General features: G+C 42.1%; 1 protein-coding gene across 2 annotated transcripts; it reads left to right on the forward strand.

The window, feature by feature from the left end:
- The first annotated feature begins 472 nt into the window (after positions 1-472).
- LOC119489120 (transmembrane protein 125) lies at positions 473-16,075 on the forward strand. 2 transcript variants are annotated; one of them, XM_037771313.1, is made up of 3 exons: positions 473-882; positions 6,471-7,905; positions 13,010-16,075. In XM_037771313.1, the coding sequence occupies exon 3, from the start codon at positions 13,424-13,426 to the stop codon at positions 14,120-14,122; it is 699 nt and encodes a 232-aa protein (XP_037627241.1). In that variant the 5' UTR covers positions 473-882; positions 6,471-7,905; positions 13,010-13,423; the 3' UTR covers positions 14,123-16,075. The 2 variants fall into 2 exon arrangements, with proteins under 2 accessions (XP_037627241.1, XP_037627242.1); XM_037771314.1 differs by lacking the exon at positions 6,471-7,905.
- The last annotated feature ends 1,276 nt before the right edge of the window (positions 16,076-17,351 follow it).

The raw sequence follows: 17,351 nt of genomic DNA on the forward strand, positions 1-17,351 counted from the left end.
GAAACAGTGCTGACTGCTATTCACTGGATGATCCAGCAAAAAAAAAAAAGGAAGCCTTCTGATTGGGTGGGCCTGAGTGCCAAGTGGGAGACCCACCCAAAGCTAAGCAGCTGGTACACCAATCAAGACATCAAATTGCATGACTGTTTTACAAACTGTGCTGTGTGTGACTGGGCTGAATAAATGGACCTTGAGCTGAGATTGTTTCCAAGGTCAAGAAAGAACTTTCAACCTTTAAATAACTAATAAAGTTTGCAGTGCCTGCAGAGACAAATAGCAGAAAAGGTGCTATTACCAAATCAATCAATCAATCAATCAATCAATCAATCAATCAATCAATAGGCTTATTGATGAGCTTTTGCACAGTGCATTTTTCCTCCCCCATGGAGACTGGATGGGTTAAACCACTTCTGCTCTGTATATATAAAACAAAAACAGAAAAAGCCTGCAGCTCATCTGCTGATATCACAACCACAGTGTGTGTTTTTATTTATTAGGGGCTGTCACACCCCGTGTCATGTGCTGCGGTTCCCCCACGGGGAGCCACGGAGGTCGATCCGCCGACTCTCTGTCTCCTCCCATCGGCGTCCTCCTGCACGCTGCGCGCGGCCACACCTGCATTAACCGGGGGAAGTCTGTCCGGTGGAGAAGAGAGGCGCAGAGACCGAGAGGCTTCTTCAGAGGAGCGGAGGAGGCAGGACGCGGAGCACCTTCAAGCTGCTCCTTTGGCTTTATTAGGCGACTCTACAGACACTTTGATCCGGAAAGGGTGAAGGCATGAAGGCACTGCAGCCGTGGAGGACACAGGGTGGGACATTATAGGATTAAAGACGAGGTAGATCCGGAATAGAAGAGGTCGAGTGTGAGCAGCTGAGCGCACAGGTAAGACTAAGAGGCTTCTGATAAACTAGATAGAAAAAGACAGGAACTGCCCCATTACAACTTTTTTTTTTTTCTAATCAAACACCTTTTTACTTGTATCTATCAGTTTTATTTTTTATTATCATTTTAAACTTATTTGTTGGTAGATTTTGTTTTGTTTATAGCTTATATTGTTTATTGTATATTGGTAGAATTTAATTTTTTTTTATTCTTATTTTATTCTAACGTTTTTATCTATTCTTTTGTTATTATACTGCTTCTTTGCAACAACAAAACCAAAGCAAATTCCTATATACCTCTTACACCTGGCAATAAACACGATTCTGATTCTGATTTTTAGGTGCTAAATTATCCACGTTTACCTTACTCCACATGAAAACAACAATAATAAACAAAATTATTGTTATTAGTTAAATATAAGAATTCATACATCCTATATTAGGCAATCAATAACCTTGTGAATTTATACTGAAATAATATCACGTGATACAATTTAAAAAAAATGGCCTTAAATGTTACTGTGACATAATATTGTTTAATTAACTGTGTTTTCTTTGCATTCAGTTTTTCTTGTATATTTCTATTCAAAGGCAAATGGTAGCTTTGCCTTATTTATTTATTTATTTACCTATTTATTTTATAACAGGCATGCTCATGCTCTATTATTAATAAGTTTTCTTGTTACTTTTTATTTTTTTTTACCTATGACTTACCACATCATACTTCATACATCTTCAAAGTCATCCAAAGTTTTGAGGTGAAAAGCAACCTTTGTTGTTTGTGAGGACTTGCTGTAAGGCTCATACAACACATATTGATAAAATTGTCAAACACAAAAGCCATATTCTACTTCACCAATCACTGTAATGTACTTACCTGCAACTGAATATTAAATCATTATAAAGTAAATACATTAGCAGACAAGACTGCAGATTCAGAAGCATTAACCTCTAAACACATCTATTGTTAATGAATTTAACTGTGAGATCTATATCAATTATAGTAATCTGGGTTACGGTGAAACTTTTTTTGTCAGTAGCAGCGAGGAAACGTTTGTGTGTTCTGGACTTTTCCAAACGAATGAATAGGCAATTTTATTTCCATTAAAAACAAGGAAGTAAAACATGTTGACATTGTGTCACACCCTAACCTTTGCGCCAGCAGGATGGAAGTACATGCACATGATAGTGTCAATGGGCTACCCTCATATACTCTGATGAGGTCAGTTTTGCAGCATTGTGGAAAATTCATAAACCACAGCGAGAGGAAGTGTTGTCAATGCTGTATTCAAGTTATTGCCATTTGAACAGATCAATACGCTGTCCATGCATGACTCCCTGGGCCACTTTGCTCATATAGATCTGTTGTAACTAATCTAACGACCCAAGACGAATCATGACCGGGCATCTGAAGTAGGTTACATGCTGTCACTCTCTCACTACGCCAAATAGCCTACACTTAGCAGATCTAACATTTAAAACAAGTCAGGCTGAAAACAACATGTGATAGACCTCATTAGAAAAAGAGCCTGGAGTCAACACAGGGCGCTGCTGGATGAAAGAACATCGGAGGAGGAAAACAAAGTGAGTTGGTGAGTGTGTCTGTGGATGACCGGGCAAAGTGGAGGAGTTATATGAGAGCTCTGTATAGGTGAGGTGTGTGTGTGTGACATAGATGCCAGACAAAGAGTGGAGTAGAGAGTATAGGACAGAATCTTAAATATCCCCGAGAGGCATTTTGTTTCACAGTCAGCAGATACAGTCAGGCATGTAGTGTGTTGTCAATAGCAGCTGTACCGACTGTCCACCTCTGTCCACCTATAATGTCACCTATAATCAATTAAATTCAACCAATTCAATATAGTGAAAGTTGGTGAAGAGTTAGATAATAGGTCTATAATCATTTTTGTGTTGAGGAAAGTCATTCTCTCTTTCAGAGTGCTGAGCATAACTTTATATTTAGACTTATTTGTCCCAGAGGGATATTTGTTTCCACAGCCAGGACACAGAAACATATAGATATATGCATAGCAACACATAGCAACATAAATATATAAAGATCAGACAAGCTCTCTTTAAGCTGCTCTATGCAAAACCTTTCAACAAGGCTCGCTTTGTGAGGCTGTCCTCTGCTAAATGCTGACATTAGTAGGCTGCATTGACAACGCCATGCAGATGTTTAGCAGGTATAGGCCTAATGTTTACCATGTTCACTATCTGAGTTTAGCTTGTGAGCATGCTAACATTTACTAATTATCACTAAACCAGTGAACAACTCCAGGGTCTGAAAAGTGAAGTCAATGTTGATGTGCCTTAAACTTGCATTCTTTCTAATGGCCAGCAGGGGGCGACTCCTCTGGTTGCAAAAAGAAGTCTGATTGTATAGAAGTCTATGAGAAAATGACTCTACTTCTCACTTGATTTATTACCTCAGTAAACATTGTAAACATGAGTTTATGGTCTCAATCGGTATAGTTTCAAGTCTTCTTCAATACAGCATGATGTTCATTTAGTAAATTATGGTCCCATTTAGAGTCAAATAGACCATAAAGCAGGGTATGCTTTAGGGCGTGGCTAAATTGTGATTGGCAGGTCGCTACCACGGCGTTGTCCGATCTGGGAGTTGTCCCTGTTTTCTAACTCTAACCCTTTCACAGTGTGTTTTCTGTTCATGAAAGTTAATTATAACCTTTTTGGTCGTCTGAAAATGTCTTATTCAGCATTCGGTTGTATTGGCCGATGGCCAAAATGCCGAACTCGAGGCTTCCAAACGGCAGTCCACAAACCAATGGGTGATTTCACGGTGACTACGTCCACTTATACAGTCTATGCACTAAACACAAGGTACGGCTGCCTGAGGCTGATGGGAAAGTCTTTAGTTTTGCAGGTATTTGACTAGACTATTTCTTAGCCATTAGGATAGTTATTAGGCAACCAGGAAGTTATAGGACTAGGCCAAATAATAGTCTGGCACATAACCCCCTTTTTTTTTCACATCTCGGTTTTTATACTGATTAAATCAAAAATAGATACGATGTGTAAAATACTGAGCTTTAAAGGGGCTGGTAGGACAGAACCAAGCTAGCTGTTTCCCCCCGTTTCCAATCTTTATGCTAAGCTAAGCTAATCGGCTGCTGGCTCTAGCTTTAGTGCACAGACATGGGATCAGCAGTAGAGTCAGTATGGGCTTCATTCTTCTGGGAAATGTACCAAACCACCAGTTTCTCAAACTAAATCATGTCACTTCAAGTAGTCAACAAATAAGACAGACAGCCAGACACGGAGCCAGCCATCTCATTCATTACAATCATTATCGCTAGACAGCCAATATCAAATTAGAATATGCTGAATATCACCTCTGAACCCACAAGAGGAAAAAACAAAGACTGAAGAAAGAAAAAAAAAAGCGAAGGCAGCCTCTTTCCCATCGTCAGCAGGAGTGAAGCAGAAGGGGACCAGCATGTTAATTGGTGATTTGATCAGCGTTTTAATATTGCAGCTGTGCACGACAGAGGAGAGCAACTGGCTGCCCAGAGGTTTCTCTTTTCTTTTTTTTATAATCAACAGTCACTCCTCCGATGCAGGGACTGACACAGCTTCATTATGTACGGCATTCAGTTAATTTCCTCCAACTTCCCCAAAAACAAAATCTGCATTTCTTTGCTGTAATTTGGTGAGGGAGATTATTTGACGGAAGCAGAAAAATATTCAAGCCATTTTGAGTTGGTTCCCAGCATTTAAGAGCCTCATTTGGCTCCTGCCTTAGTAAAAGGGGCTGAGATGGGGACCACAGCCTGTGCTAAACTGAACTAGACTGGGCTGGGCCACGTTTTTGTCAACAGCAGTGTGCACCACCACTGAGAGGAGGAAGCTCCATTTAAAAAGGGGGAAATGCCACATGCCGTACTAGATAACAGATTGAAAATGTTTTCTGTGCACTTTCATGATCAGGTTTTGATTATCTGGGCCTTTATGGTTAATGAGTGTTTGGGGTTAACAGTACTGAATTTTATGAATAGGTGGATTTCTAAAGTGATGGGTACAAGAGGGAATGAGGGGGGGCAATGACACCACATCTCTCTGAGAGAACAATGTAAACACCACAGCATGAAAACAGGTACTGCACGCTGTGTTTATGTGCCTGCATGCCACAGCGGCTTTGAGTCAGGCAGCATTACCTGGAGCCAGAGGGGGATCTGTGGCATAGACAAGTAATCCCCCCGACCCTATGCACACACATTTCTCTCTCCGACACCAAAACGCCAGAGCAAACAGCAGACGGGCAGAGAGATAAGAAAGTTAGCAGATAAAGGAGAATTGGTGGTGAGACAGAAGAGGAGAGGAGAGAGAGGTAGAACAAAGTGAGGAAGGTGTGGAAGGCCGGGGAGATAAGGAAGGATCGGAGGGAAAACAGATGGAGATGAGCGTGTGCGTGCGTGTGTGTGTGTGTGTGTGTGGATAAAGGTGTCGGGGGGGCAGGTCTTGGCTGGTCGTGCCGGTTGGGGTGATGCTGTGCCATAAGCTGAGAAATGAGCTCGCTCAGAAAGGGTGGAATTAAACCATCTGAGATGAGCCAGAGAGAGTCAGAGGGAGAATTGAAATGGGAGGAAGCTGTTTAAAGTCTCCAGAAATGTCAATGACCGTTAAGACTAAGAGTCTACAAGCTGCTGTGCAGCATGGCACAATGCTTACCTCGTTAACCATTTTAGTTTAGCGTGTCAGCATGCTAAGATCATCTTATTAGCACCAAACACAAAGTACAGCTGAGGCTTAGTTAAAATCTGGTCATAAAGTATTAAACAGTAATTGTAGCATGGTGGCGCCCGATAAAGAGGATCACCAAAGTGATTAGAATTCATCCTGAGAGCCGTTATCAAATGTCTTGGCAATCATCCCATAGATGTCCAGACATTTAACTCAAAACCACAAAATGTCAATCTCATAGTGGTCATTATGTTACATTCTCTATGGACCATGAAAAGGTACAAAATTAGTACCGTCCTCTGGCCAAACACTGGTAAAATATGCAAGTGGCTGGTAGATTTGCTTCACTCACCAGCCAAACAAAACATCTATTGAGTGGCTGGTCAAATTTAAACATTCAGCCATTTGGCCAGTGGACAAAAAAAGTTAATTTTGCATCCTGACCATGAATATCTGCACAAAATTGTGTGTCAATCCAATCCAGTAGATGTTGACCTGCTGGTGGCGCTAGATGAAAAGTCAGGGGATCATCAGAGTCATTAGAAATCATCCTCTGTGGACCATTAATGTCTGCACAAAATTTCATGGCAATCCATCCAATATATAATATATATAATAAATTGCCATACTGCTGTGTTTAAGTGGCTCATAATTTGATTAGCTTTATAATTCAGATGATACAATAAAAGACGGTAATCATACATCAGTTCCTAGAGATGAAGCATTTTGAGATGATGCTGTGTGAGTGATATAAACTGTAACTCGTTGGCAGAACAGGGTTGAACTAAATAGGTAAGCCCTGCAAAGCTGAGCCATAGGGGTGAGATTACAGTACAGTATAGTGCAGCTGATGTAAAGGTCTTTCTTCCTCTCTTTCTGTCTTAGGTTTTCCCTTGTGATCCCCGACAGAGCGAGGACAGTGACACTGACTCGGCCATTGTCTCCTCACTGTTTCCGGACAGAGTGAGGCTCCCCGGGTGCCTCCGCTGTCCATTGTGACCGTAGAGAAGAAAGAAAGCTCCAGCTTGTCTGCAAAAAGACCTATTCAGCATCATTTCTCTTTGCCAGCTACATTTGCAACCCCAAGAACAGCCAGTGAAGTCTCAGCACTATCCCTAGCCCCGAGCCTATCCCTCCATCCTCGGCCCCCTCTCCTCTAACCCCCTTATCCCTATCCCACTTCCCCAGCCTCAGACTTTGCCCCATTCGGAGTCCCAGATGACAGCTCAGAAACATCCGTTACCCTCCCACTCCACACGAGCCTTCTTTCCTCTCCCTCCAGCCCCTGTGGCGCTTGGCACCGATGCCCATCACATAGACAGATGGAGCCAACCCTGACCCCTCTCCTCGCCCGTGGGGACGCCAAGAGAATCAACGCCTGACTAGAGGAGAGGGGGTGTGTGTGAGTGTGCGTGAGGGGGGAGGGAGGAGGAGACAGGAAGGAGAGAGTATTGCTTTGTCACCACGGCAACACATCGCCCAGTCTCCCGTGGACTCCCCTTCAGCCCACAGCAGGAAATCCAACAGCAGGACCAGAAGGACTCCCTGAGTTGTGCCTGACATATTTTTACTTTATTTGGCAGAAATATCTCGTTCAATGTTCATGTGGAGAGAAGATGCAAACGTTGACAAAATTCTAAATATAGCAAACATCATTTAAAAGAAACAGGAAACCACAAGAAGACTGATATAAAAACGCTGAAGGAAACGCCCACTCCTCGGTTTTAAAGTGTTGCTTAAGTTTCACTCTGAGCCCCACTCTTCCTTTCCCCTCTGGCCTCTGTGATCTAAATGAATTACAGTAAGAAAAGCTGCAGCACTTTTGGCAGAAATATTACCATTTTTCCTGGCACGTGGGAGAAGAAAGACACTTTTTTCATTGTGCTTCCCACACGTGAATAAAGCAGAAGAAGCTTTTCCCTGATAGCAAAAAGTAAATACATGTGGGACTCCAGTCAGTGCTTCCTTGCGTACATGTATGCCTTCATCTATGCTGTAACGTCGTGCATTACACCACTGCTAACTGGTCCCAACACTGACTTTGTGTCAAGGCATTTGCAGTTTCATCCTCCTGATTAAACATCCCACCTGAGTCCCTGCAATTTCTTACAAGAAGCAAGATTTTGGCACTTTCACTGGATGTTGTTGCCGTCTTCTACCCTCCTCTGCCGACCGGCATTCTGATTAGTATGTAATGCCAGACTACCAATTTTAAAAGAAGCACGCATCAACAATAAAATGAGACACTAATGGCCGGTGAAATGATTTCAGCGGGCTGACATAACAGAGGGGGGAATACCGGAGTCCCAATGCTTCCCAGGTAATTGGAGTGCAGCACAGTGTTTTTTACTCCAAAGCACAGCTCCTCTGGTGACCTTGCAGGCTGAAAACCTGGACGAGGCAGAAACAGAGAGAGAAAAGAGAATGATGCCCAAGGTTTATCTGTGGGATTTTTCATCATTACTCTCAGTGCATTAGCATAACAGAGAATGTTTGGACGGTTAGCATGTCTTCAGTCATTTTAGTTTGGCTGAGCGTCCAGCGCACACTTAATGTTCCTGTCAATTAAAAGAAATCCATTTAGGATTTTCTTCAGAGAGAGTATCTGTTTCAATTAAATTGTGATAATGATCACTGGTGCAGCTCTCAATAGCCTCTGTGAGATACTTCAGACGGTGAAAATACGCTGATATAACCATTGTTTTTTGATGAGTATAAGTAACTGTCAAATTCATTATTTCATTGAGTTTTCCTTTGATTTTGCAGGAGTTTGGCTTGTCAATCCAAAACTCCTTAATTGGGCCAAATGAAAGGATAAAGTGGATTATCAGTATGTTGTTTTTTATTCATTTTTACAGTCAGACACAGTAGCACATCCGTCTTTTATGAATATGCAAGGAGCATTGTGGGAGTTGTGTGAAACTTCACAGCTAAGGTGTGAAGATTCCTCGTTAGACTTAATGCACAGGAGGTTTTTAGTGCTCAGGTGTAGAGGACTGAAACGTTTCATTCCAGACAAAAGGTGTCTTTAGAGTGTGCGACAACAACGATCGTGTAGGTTTATTGGGAGATGGGTCTAATAAAATCTTGTTAGCAGTCTGTTTCGGACTGTACGATATCAGTTTGAGACATGTCAGGTTGTGGCATGAATACCTGGGGAATCGTAGTGCTAGTGTCAACGGCAATATTTACGTTATTGACGGTGTCTGGAAGCCACAGAGGCTAACAATTTAGCAAGCTAGGGAGTGGATAACAATGCAGTAAATGCAAAGACATAATGACAGAGGAAATACATCCACGGCCTCTGACACGTCACAACTCGTGAACTCGGAGCTTTCAGAAACTTTCGACTTAAATGAAATTAAATCCAATGCTATAAGGGAACCATAACATTCATGAGGCAATCGCCGCGTGGAGAACGGAGTGGTCACAGCCGGTGTGCACGGTGCAGTGGCTCCAGGCCTGCAGCCCTGCAGGGAATGCTCTACCGCTGGGAACATTTCCTCACCATGACATCTCTATTCGCATGTCTACATGTTTTTTTGAACTGTTGTTTTTGTCATGAATACTTTCACACAGAATGCCAATATTATGCAGCGAAAAAGGGACTTTTTTTCAGAACGAGGTAGATTTTTCCAAGCTTTCGCACCTTGAATAAATGCATCAAGCAATCAAGTTGGGCGGAACAGGTTGAGTTGCGCCTAAGGCTCCGTAGTTCGAATCAAGACGGCAAACTTTATTACTCTTTTCAACCTTGACAAAGGTAACGCGGACAATATCTGCTCCTTCCATTCTTACCTTTCACAATAAAAGCCCAAGACATATAATATACTCAGGCGAGTATTTCGCATTGTTGTTTATTCGTCACGCCCCTGGTGTGTAAAGGCCTTAAAGGGGCCTTTAGCGACTTTAATTCCAGATAACCAGAACGCTAAGGTGTCTTGGAAAGTCATGTGGAGTTGTGTAAATTGTTTGTGCCTCTATACCTGTTTTCTTGTACTTAACAGGAGGCCAGCGGAGAGTGAAGCAGTGAGTCAGTGCTTTTGTAAAGATATTTATGGGGTAGAGGTCACATAAGCGATAAAAGAGGAAAGGCAGACACAGTCCAGTGGTTCTGTGTGTGTACGTGTCTATGGGGATTGGAGTGAGAGGCACAACATGGACTAAGATATACTCGCGTCGTTAAGAGTTCGATTTCATCTTATGATCTTTGTTGCGTGCCATCGCCTCTCGCTCCATCACCCGGTTGTGTCCCTGCCTCACTTTACTGCGAGCTCTCCGACGAAACAGAAAATAATCTTTCATAAAGTTGTGCTGTATGAAGGGAGGTGATATTTTCAAACCTTTAATAAGACAAAGAGGTGGGTAGTGGTGGAGTGTCACATATATTGTTTTTGTCACCTTTACACCTTTGGCGCCTCAACCTCAGACACAAAAAAACACACACCTCAATTACTGTGCTATTTCTGTGGTGCTATCTGTCGGTGACACTGAGCTCAAACCAGCTGGGATTAATTAGTGACTCAACAAACGCACACACACACACACACCTTCATCTCTGTCTTTCTGTGTGAAATATACACAAGCACATCGTAAGAGAATAAATACACATGCCAACACACACATGCACATCATCTTTTACTACTCATTTACTCCTGCAAAACACACTCACAAACACACACACACACACACTATCATCCATCAGATGCAGGATGAGAAAAGCTCCCAGAACAGCATGTTGCCAATAAACACCCCTCCTTCTCCGCTGTAATTACTTCACTCTTCATTTCACACCTTGTATATGCACTTCATATCTCCCCGTGTCACGGCGCTGCTGCTCCGCCTCAGCACGAGGCGATACCTGTCCACGCTAATAAGAAATGTGATCTAGCATTTAGTTTACAGTCTTTTCTAAACAGGGATGAATAAGACTGATAGAAATGTGTTTCTGTCGCTGCATTTTAACTGGTTTCTAGAGGTACCACCAAGTTAAAAAAAAAAGATATTCCAGTCTAAATGTGAGATCATGTTCTGCTTGTTCGGATTGACGTTTTATTTTGCAGAACGGCGTTTGTTGTGTTAGCAAAAATCCACAACCGGTGAGGACAAGCCGTAACTCTGTCAGTCTGTGTTGGGGCGCGTGGGCTTGTGCCGCACACTGCTGACTTTGATAGAAATAAAGCCGCTGACAGGTTTTAAAAGACAAGCTGTCGAAAGCCATAACCTTGAGGATGTTTGTTTGTGTACGTGTGTGTGTGTGTGTGCTGTATATGTTTACATGATTATGTTATGGGAGTGTGATGAGGTTACAAACTACAGATTAAATATGCTGAGGTAAAGTAAAGACTGGAGGAAGAGAGGAGGGGGAATAGAAGAGAAAATATTAGAAAATAATGAAATTGGCAGGTATAATGAGTCCTTAACAGATATGTGGTGAAACATATACAAACATACATAACAGGTCAGTATAGACAATGCACACAATAGGGAGAAACAAACTTTAACTGGACTTAAGGTAGTGGAGAGTTCAAATGGCAGGATTCATTGAGGGAGCTGGTGTGGGTGTGTGTTTGGGAGGATGAGAGAATTAAAATTTACATTTGTGCATTAGCTGTTTGATTGTGTGTGTGTGTGTGTGTGTGTGTGTGTGTGTGTGTGTGTGGGCATTGTTTATTCTATCGGCAGCTGATGCTTGTTTCATCCAGCCACCTCTGTAGTGGCAACTCATTAGCATAGTGATAATGAGAGATAGAAAAGGTTGCCGGTGTCAGCACACCAAGCTTTTTACACAGTCAAAACAGCAAGTTTGGATGTTCAGAGAAACTGTGCGTGTGTACATCTTTGGTTTGACGGATTTTTATTAGGGCTGTTAATCTATTGAAATATTTATTATGATGATTGTCCATGATTAATCGCAAATTAATCGCACATTTTTTATCTGTTCAAAATGTACGCTCAATATGCTCAAATCATAACATGGTAAACTCAAGCCCAACAGGCAACAACAGCTGTCAGTGTGTCAGTGTGCTGATTTGTCTATGACTTGCCCCAAAACTGCATGTGATTATCATAAAGTGGGCATGTCTGTAAAGGGGAGACTTGTGGGTACCAATAGAACCCATTTTCATTCACATATCTTGAGGTCAGAGGTCAAGGGACCCCTTTGAAAATGACCATGCCAGTTTTTCCTCACCAAAGTTTTGCCCAACTTTGGAGAGTTATTTAGCCTCCTTCCTCCTCTAGTAGGGTTTTCTAGTTTTATATGATACCAGTATCTTCACTCTAGCTTTAAAACTGAGCCCGCTGCAACCTCCGAAAGATGGATTGCGTTAAGGTGTTAAAGAAATTAGGTAACACGTTATTAACGCGTTGACTTTGACAGCCCTAATTTTTATCCACCACATACGGCAAAGATACGCAAACCTAGAGAGAGTAGGGTGACACCAAGCTGAATAGTACTGTTTTACTGATGTCTTTTGTATGTCTCACCACCACACCCCGCATCACTGTTGGGTGTTACTGTGAAGTTACTCTTTAACTTGGCTTATACAGATCAAGGTTTGCAAAACAAACAGATATTAAACCTGTATTTCTTTGTTCAGAGAGTACTTGGACGGTCAGAACAAAGAGGGTTTAAAGGCCACAGTTTAGTGCTCATGTAAAACCAGTTTCTGTGTACCTTGATGTAACTGAGCTCAGCCAGACACCACTGAAACTGGCTGGTTAAGCAACCCCTAAACTCTGCGTTGTGCTGTGTAGCCTAAAGGAATGATGGATGGGAAGCCTGCCTCTATTTCTGTGCTGTCATTGTCTGATCAGGAACAGAATATACAGTAGGCTATGTACTGGTTAGTCATACAGTTAGCTCACAGTCAACTCAGACCCAGCACACTATAAAAGATCAACAAGTTTTTTTTAGCTATCTGCCTGTTTACCAAGTATTTTGCAAAGTTCCCAACTAGGGCTGCAACTAATGATTATTTTTATTGTCGATTTAAACTGTTCATTATTTTCTTTCCTCCTTTGAGGAGTAAAGAAACAAGAAAATATTCACATTTAAGAAGCTGGAATCAGAGAAATTTGACTTTTCTTTCTTAAAAAAATACTCCGATTAATCCATAAAAGAAATAGTTGTTGATTAATTTAATTGTTGACAACTAATCGATTAATCGTTGCAGCTCTAGTCGCAACACCAGCATGTTCATACATGAGACATGTTGATTTGAATTTACTAAATTTGTATGGAGCGCTGAGCTATAACCAAATAACCTCGAGCATATCTCTTATAAATTAGCAAAGTTGCACAGCTACCAGTGGCAGAGAGGGCACACATGATGAGCAAATAAAACACTGCTTCATAGATATATGGCAAGTGGAATCACACACTGCACAAACCCTGATACATCTACATCTGTCTTCTTCAGGTGACTGCTGCTGCCGCTCTGCAAAACCAGACTGGAAATTCTGTGGCTGTTTGGATTCTTTGCCTTCGATGTTGAAGCTGAAAGGAGGATTTGGATCCACTTCTGTATCCAGTTAGTGTGAGCTGCAAGGATTTTTATTCACACAGGACCAAGAGACCTGAACTGATGTTGTGGAGCCTTTGAATAGAGGCCAAAAAAACTACAAATACACTGAGCTCAGTCAAGTGTTTTAGTGCATTTGGTGCATTACATTCATTTCCTCTGCATATTTGCAGATAATATACGGAGCAACCCTGTGAAACGTGTCATTTTCCACTGGTCCTGACGAAATAAGGACTGAAAGGATTGTCAGGTGGATTCCGTCTTCTCCGTGGTGGTGGCGACTTTATTCAGCAGGCTGGGAGTGGCATCAGGATGCCTGAACTGGACGACTTTCCCCCCCTGAGGGGTCCGAGAGGCCCCGAGCAGGGCCTGAATGGTCCAGCAGACCCACTTCGGATTCAGCACGGCATCCTGGAGGAGCAGGTGGAGCTGTGGTGGTTCAGAGATCCTGGGAAGTCTCTGCTCTGCTACTGCGTGGCTGTACTTCTAATCCTGGGCTGCGGGCTGGGCGGGGTCGGCCTCCTCTCCACCACCACCAGCGTCTCAAGCGAGTGGCGGCTGGGCGTGGGCACGGCCCTCTGCCTGCTGGCCCTGGGGGTCCTGCTCAAACAGCTGCTCAGCTCGGCCGTGCAGGACATGAATTGCGTTCGAAGCCGACAGCGGATCAATATGTTAAAAAGTGGCGGTTTATCTGACCTCCTTGTGGTTTTGATCACAGGGCTGTCGCTGGTGATCTGTGGAGGGGTCCTACTACGCCTGGCCTTGGCTAACCACATGCCGAAGCCTGGCCAAGCCCTTAATGACATGTACATCTCCGGAGTGGTTTTGCTAGCTGGAGGGGGGGCTGCCGTTGTGGGCGTTGGAATATACTCTGTTGTGGTCATCCTGCTTGAGAGGACGAGGCACGGACGAAGGCTGGTGGACCGGATGTTGAATATCTTCACTGTTTCTGGACACATGGACCGCCAGGGTCGCAGAGAGACTACCTCCAGTCTGGCTAATCTCATATGAGACACTACGACAGTGTATTTTTGCTCTCCATGTCAGAACATTTAGCCTCAACTAAATTAGAGCAGCCCAAAATATTACAAGAAATCTGAAGATTCAGCCCTTACATGCTTCAGCTTTGTCTCTATAGCTGATTAGACTGTGTATGAGGCAAAATGATGAAATTTGTAATATCTGCTTGGTGAAGATGTCCGCATTAAGCAATCAAATCTCACAGAGCGAGGATGAGAGGACTGAAGAGTAACACACTGACGGCTATGCTCACAATGCAGCTGAAAATGTCCCAATTCAGATTTATTTCTCAACATGTGACAAATTCAGATGCTGTGCTATGTAATGTACACGAGTGACATCTGAAAGCTTAAATCAGCATTTTATTTAAATTCTATAAATCTTACTTATTATTACTAACCATTCACATAGGACAAATGCCAACATGTTGGTGCCTGTGGCAGTTTGGTATAGAGGGAGTGTTAGTATGCAGGACACCAACAAAAGCATGGAAAAGAAGTTTTTAAAACGTTGACCCAAGTGGTATTTAGGGAGATTCAGTGAAATGAAAAGCACATATATCAGCTGAAACACATCTTAAACTAAAGGGAGAAGTGCAATCTTTTGATATTATTGTTATCGGACTGGTGCAGCTGTCTGGAATCGAACACAAAGGCCTGTGGTGTGAGCATAGCCTATACAATGAAACTGGTCATTTGGTTTATACTGTATGAAGCTCTTCTCCACAGCACTTCTACACAGATGAAGAGACATTGCCAAAGTCGACAAAAGAGAGTGATTAGAGGGGTCAGCTACAAATTGGACTGTCACACACTCAAGATAATTCATCAGTTATAAACATGTATCCTGTAAAAGTGTCCTTGGGCCACACGCCTGACCACTACCTGCTCCATTATTGTACCATAACATGAATAAGAACACCAGCTGAAAGGCTAACATGTAAATGGCAGAATGAGTGAATGAGTGATAGATGGGACAACGTAAATATATAATATATATAAAAACATATTTTTAAATTATCTTTGTGATTCATGCACCTCCCTCACTCTGTCCATGTTCATATGAAGATATGGAAATATTCAGCTGACACATTTGAGGATGGTCAATAGCTCAGTGAGGCTAAACTCTGGATAATTGGAATGACTTCTCCCCGTGATCTCATTTCTTTCCTCAGTTTTATAATAATATACCATAATATATTCAGTATAGGGCAGTGGTGTTTGTCACAGACCTGGTCGAAACATTTGGCCGCCTGTACACATGATACAAGACAACCTGATTGTTGCAGAATTACATCACAGCACTTAAGAATGTATGGATTATTTGTGTTTTTGTGCATCAACGCAGTATTGTCTTCACCTCGTTTTCCTTAAACCTGCTTTAATCTATATTTTTGATATTAACATCGAATCAAATTACTCTATGTAGGCTTAATGTAAAATGCTCATTCATGATTGTGCTGAAGTCATGGAGAATCAGAGTTTTTTTTAGCCTCTTAGCTGTTTTTATTATATGGATGAGTCTCATTGCTCTCATTGATCCTTGTTGGAAACACTTTCAGCCATAAAGCTCTGATAAACCCCACTGTACACCACCTACACACCACCAACGGGCAAACAACTATGATGAACTCGCTAGCATCTCGCTAGCTAAAGATCCAAATATTTTCCTGAGGAGTTGGTGGAGACCAAATCAGAGCTAAAGGGATAAATAGCTACTGGATTTACATTTATCAGAAACCGAACTCTATATAAATGTGTCTGTTGAATGTATAAGTAGGGAATGGCTGCAGTCCATAAACACAGTTTGGACTTGTCATTGTCAACTTTTGTTATTTCAAAGACGGGTGTTTCTAACAAGTTGCAGATTCACATGGCAGCATCGGGCACACACAAGCAGCGGACAGTCATTAATCAAAGAAAGCAAATAAATGTATTTCCCAAAGCGTTTAACTTTCTTTTTTTTTAAAGAGGTGGCGTTTTCAAAAGGCAAAGAGTGTTTGGCGAACTAACCAGCTACGTAGTCTATAGGTTTTCAAGCACTCTGTGAGGGTTGTGTCTAAAAGGTAACCATCAAGTTGTGAAACTTGTGCGAGATGGTTGAGGTTAGGCATTGACCCAAGCCCCCAGGAAGAACACCAGGCTTTGTAGCACATTTTTGTAGTGGCCAAATGGTAAAATTACAACTTTTTCCCATTGACTTACATTAAGGACGAGATATCTGTAAATCAGAGGATATATATATATTTTTAAAGTAACTTAACTTCCCATAACAAACACTTTAATAGCCCTTAAATAATTAGGTCCTATAAATTGTAAAACTACACTAATTGCCAAAACCAGTTATTTTTCTTCCTCCATTCATGTGAATGAGACCGAGGCTGGACTGAGAGCTGGGAGGCCGGGTTGAAGGAAACGCTACTATGCCCGCTCTATGGGCCCAATGGATGCAGAAGATCGACGGAAGTAACTTTATACTCCGAAGCCAAACTTTTTTTGCTTCATGTGCCACTGAGCAACGTTGAGCAACGGGGCCTGCCTCCAACACTGTATCCAGTTCTCTTTATACATCCATGCATTGACCGTGAATAGTTAAGGTTAGGATAGGTTGTCGGGCAGCGAGTCTCTGTGAGAGTTTCACAGGTTTTCATAACTTGTGGGTTACCTTCTAGACGTGACCCTCTGGGAGGCTCTCTTTCCCTTCGTGATGTTGGAGTAGACTGTCCTGGTGCATTCTGGGAAAGGTTTTTAAGGGGCATAAAATACATAAGATGACATAAAACTGTCCTAATGAATCTCAGGTCAGGTGCTGTGTTTGCTAACAAATTCAACATGAGAGGTTAATGCAATAGTGATATGGTGTGTATCAGTCAGCTTGATTGATTGATTGCCCTCTGATGGCTAAGATCAAGATAGATAGCTGCAATCTTGCCATGACAAAGTTTGGATGGCGTCATATATTTCTACCGAAAATGTGACATACATTCAAGAAACTGGGATCCTTTTACAAGATTTACAGAAAGAGTAAGAGGATGAGTCAGCAGCACAATTCCTTTGACTCTAAGTTATATGGATATGTTTGTAGTGAGAGTAACTTCAATTTATTTAAATCCCTGAAGCACTTAAGTAAAAGAAAGGGGGCACATTATTTCGATTTGGATCAATTTGAAGAATCTCAGTGCACGTCTCTGAAAATGGTTTACAAAAAATGTGTTTAATTT

The sequence above is a fragment of the Sebastes umbrosus genome, chromosome 5 (genome assembly GCF_015220745.1).
Source record: "Sebastes umbrosus isolate fSebUmb1 chromosome 5, fSebUmb1.pri, whole genome shotgun sequence".
Classification (NCBI taxonomy): Eukaryota; Metazoa; Chordata; class Actinopteri; order Perciformes; family Sebastidae; genus Sebastes; species Sebastes umbrosus.

What these genes read in the sequence shown, in the direction of transcription:
- LOC119489120 (XM_037771313.1), top strand. Translation starts at nt 13,424, where the DNA reads ATGCCTGAACTGGACGACTTTCCCCCCCTGAGGGGTCCGAGAGGCCCC.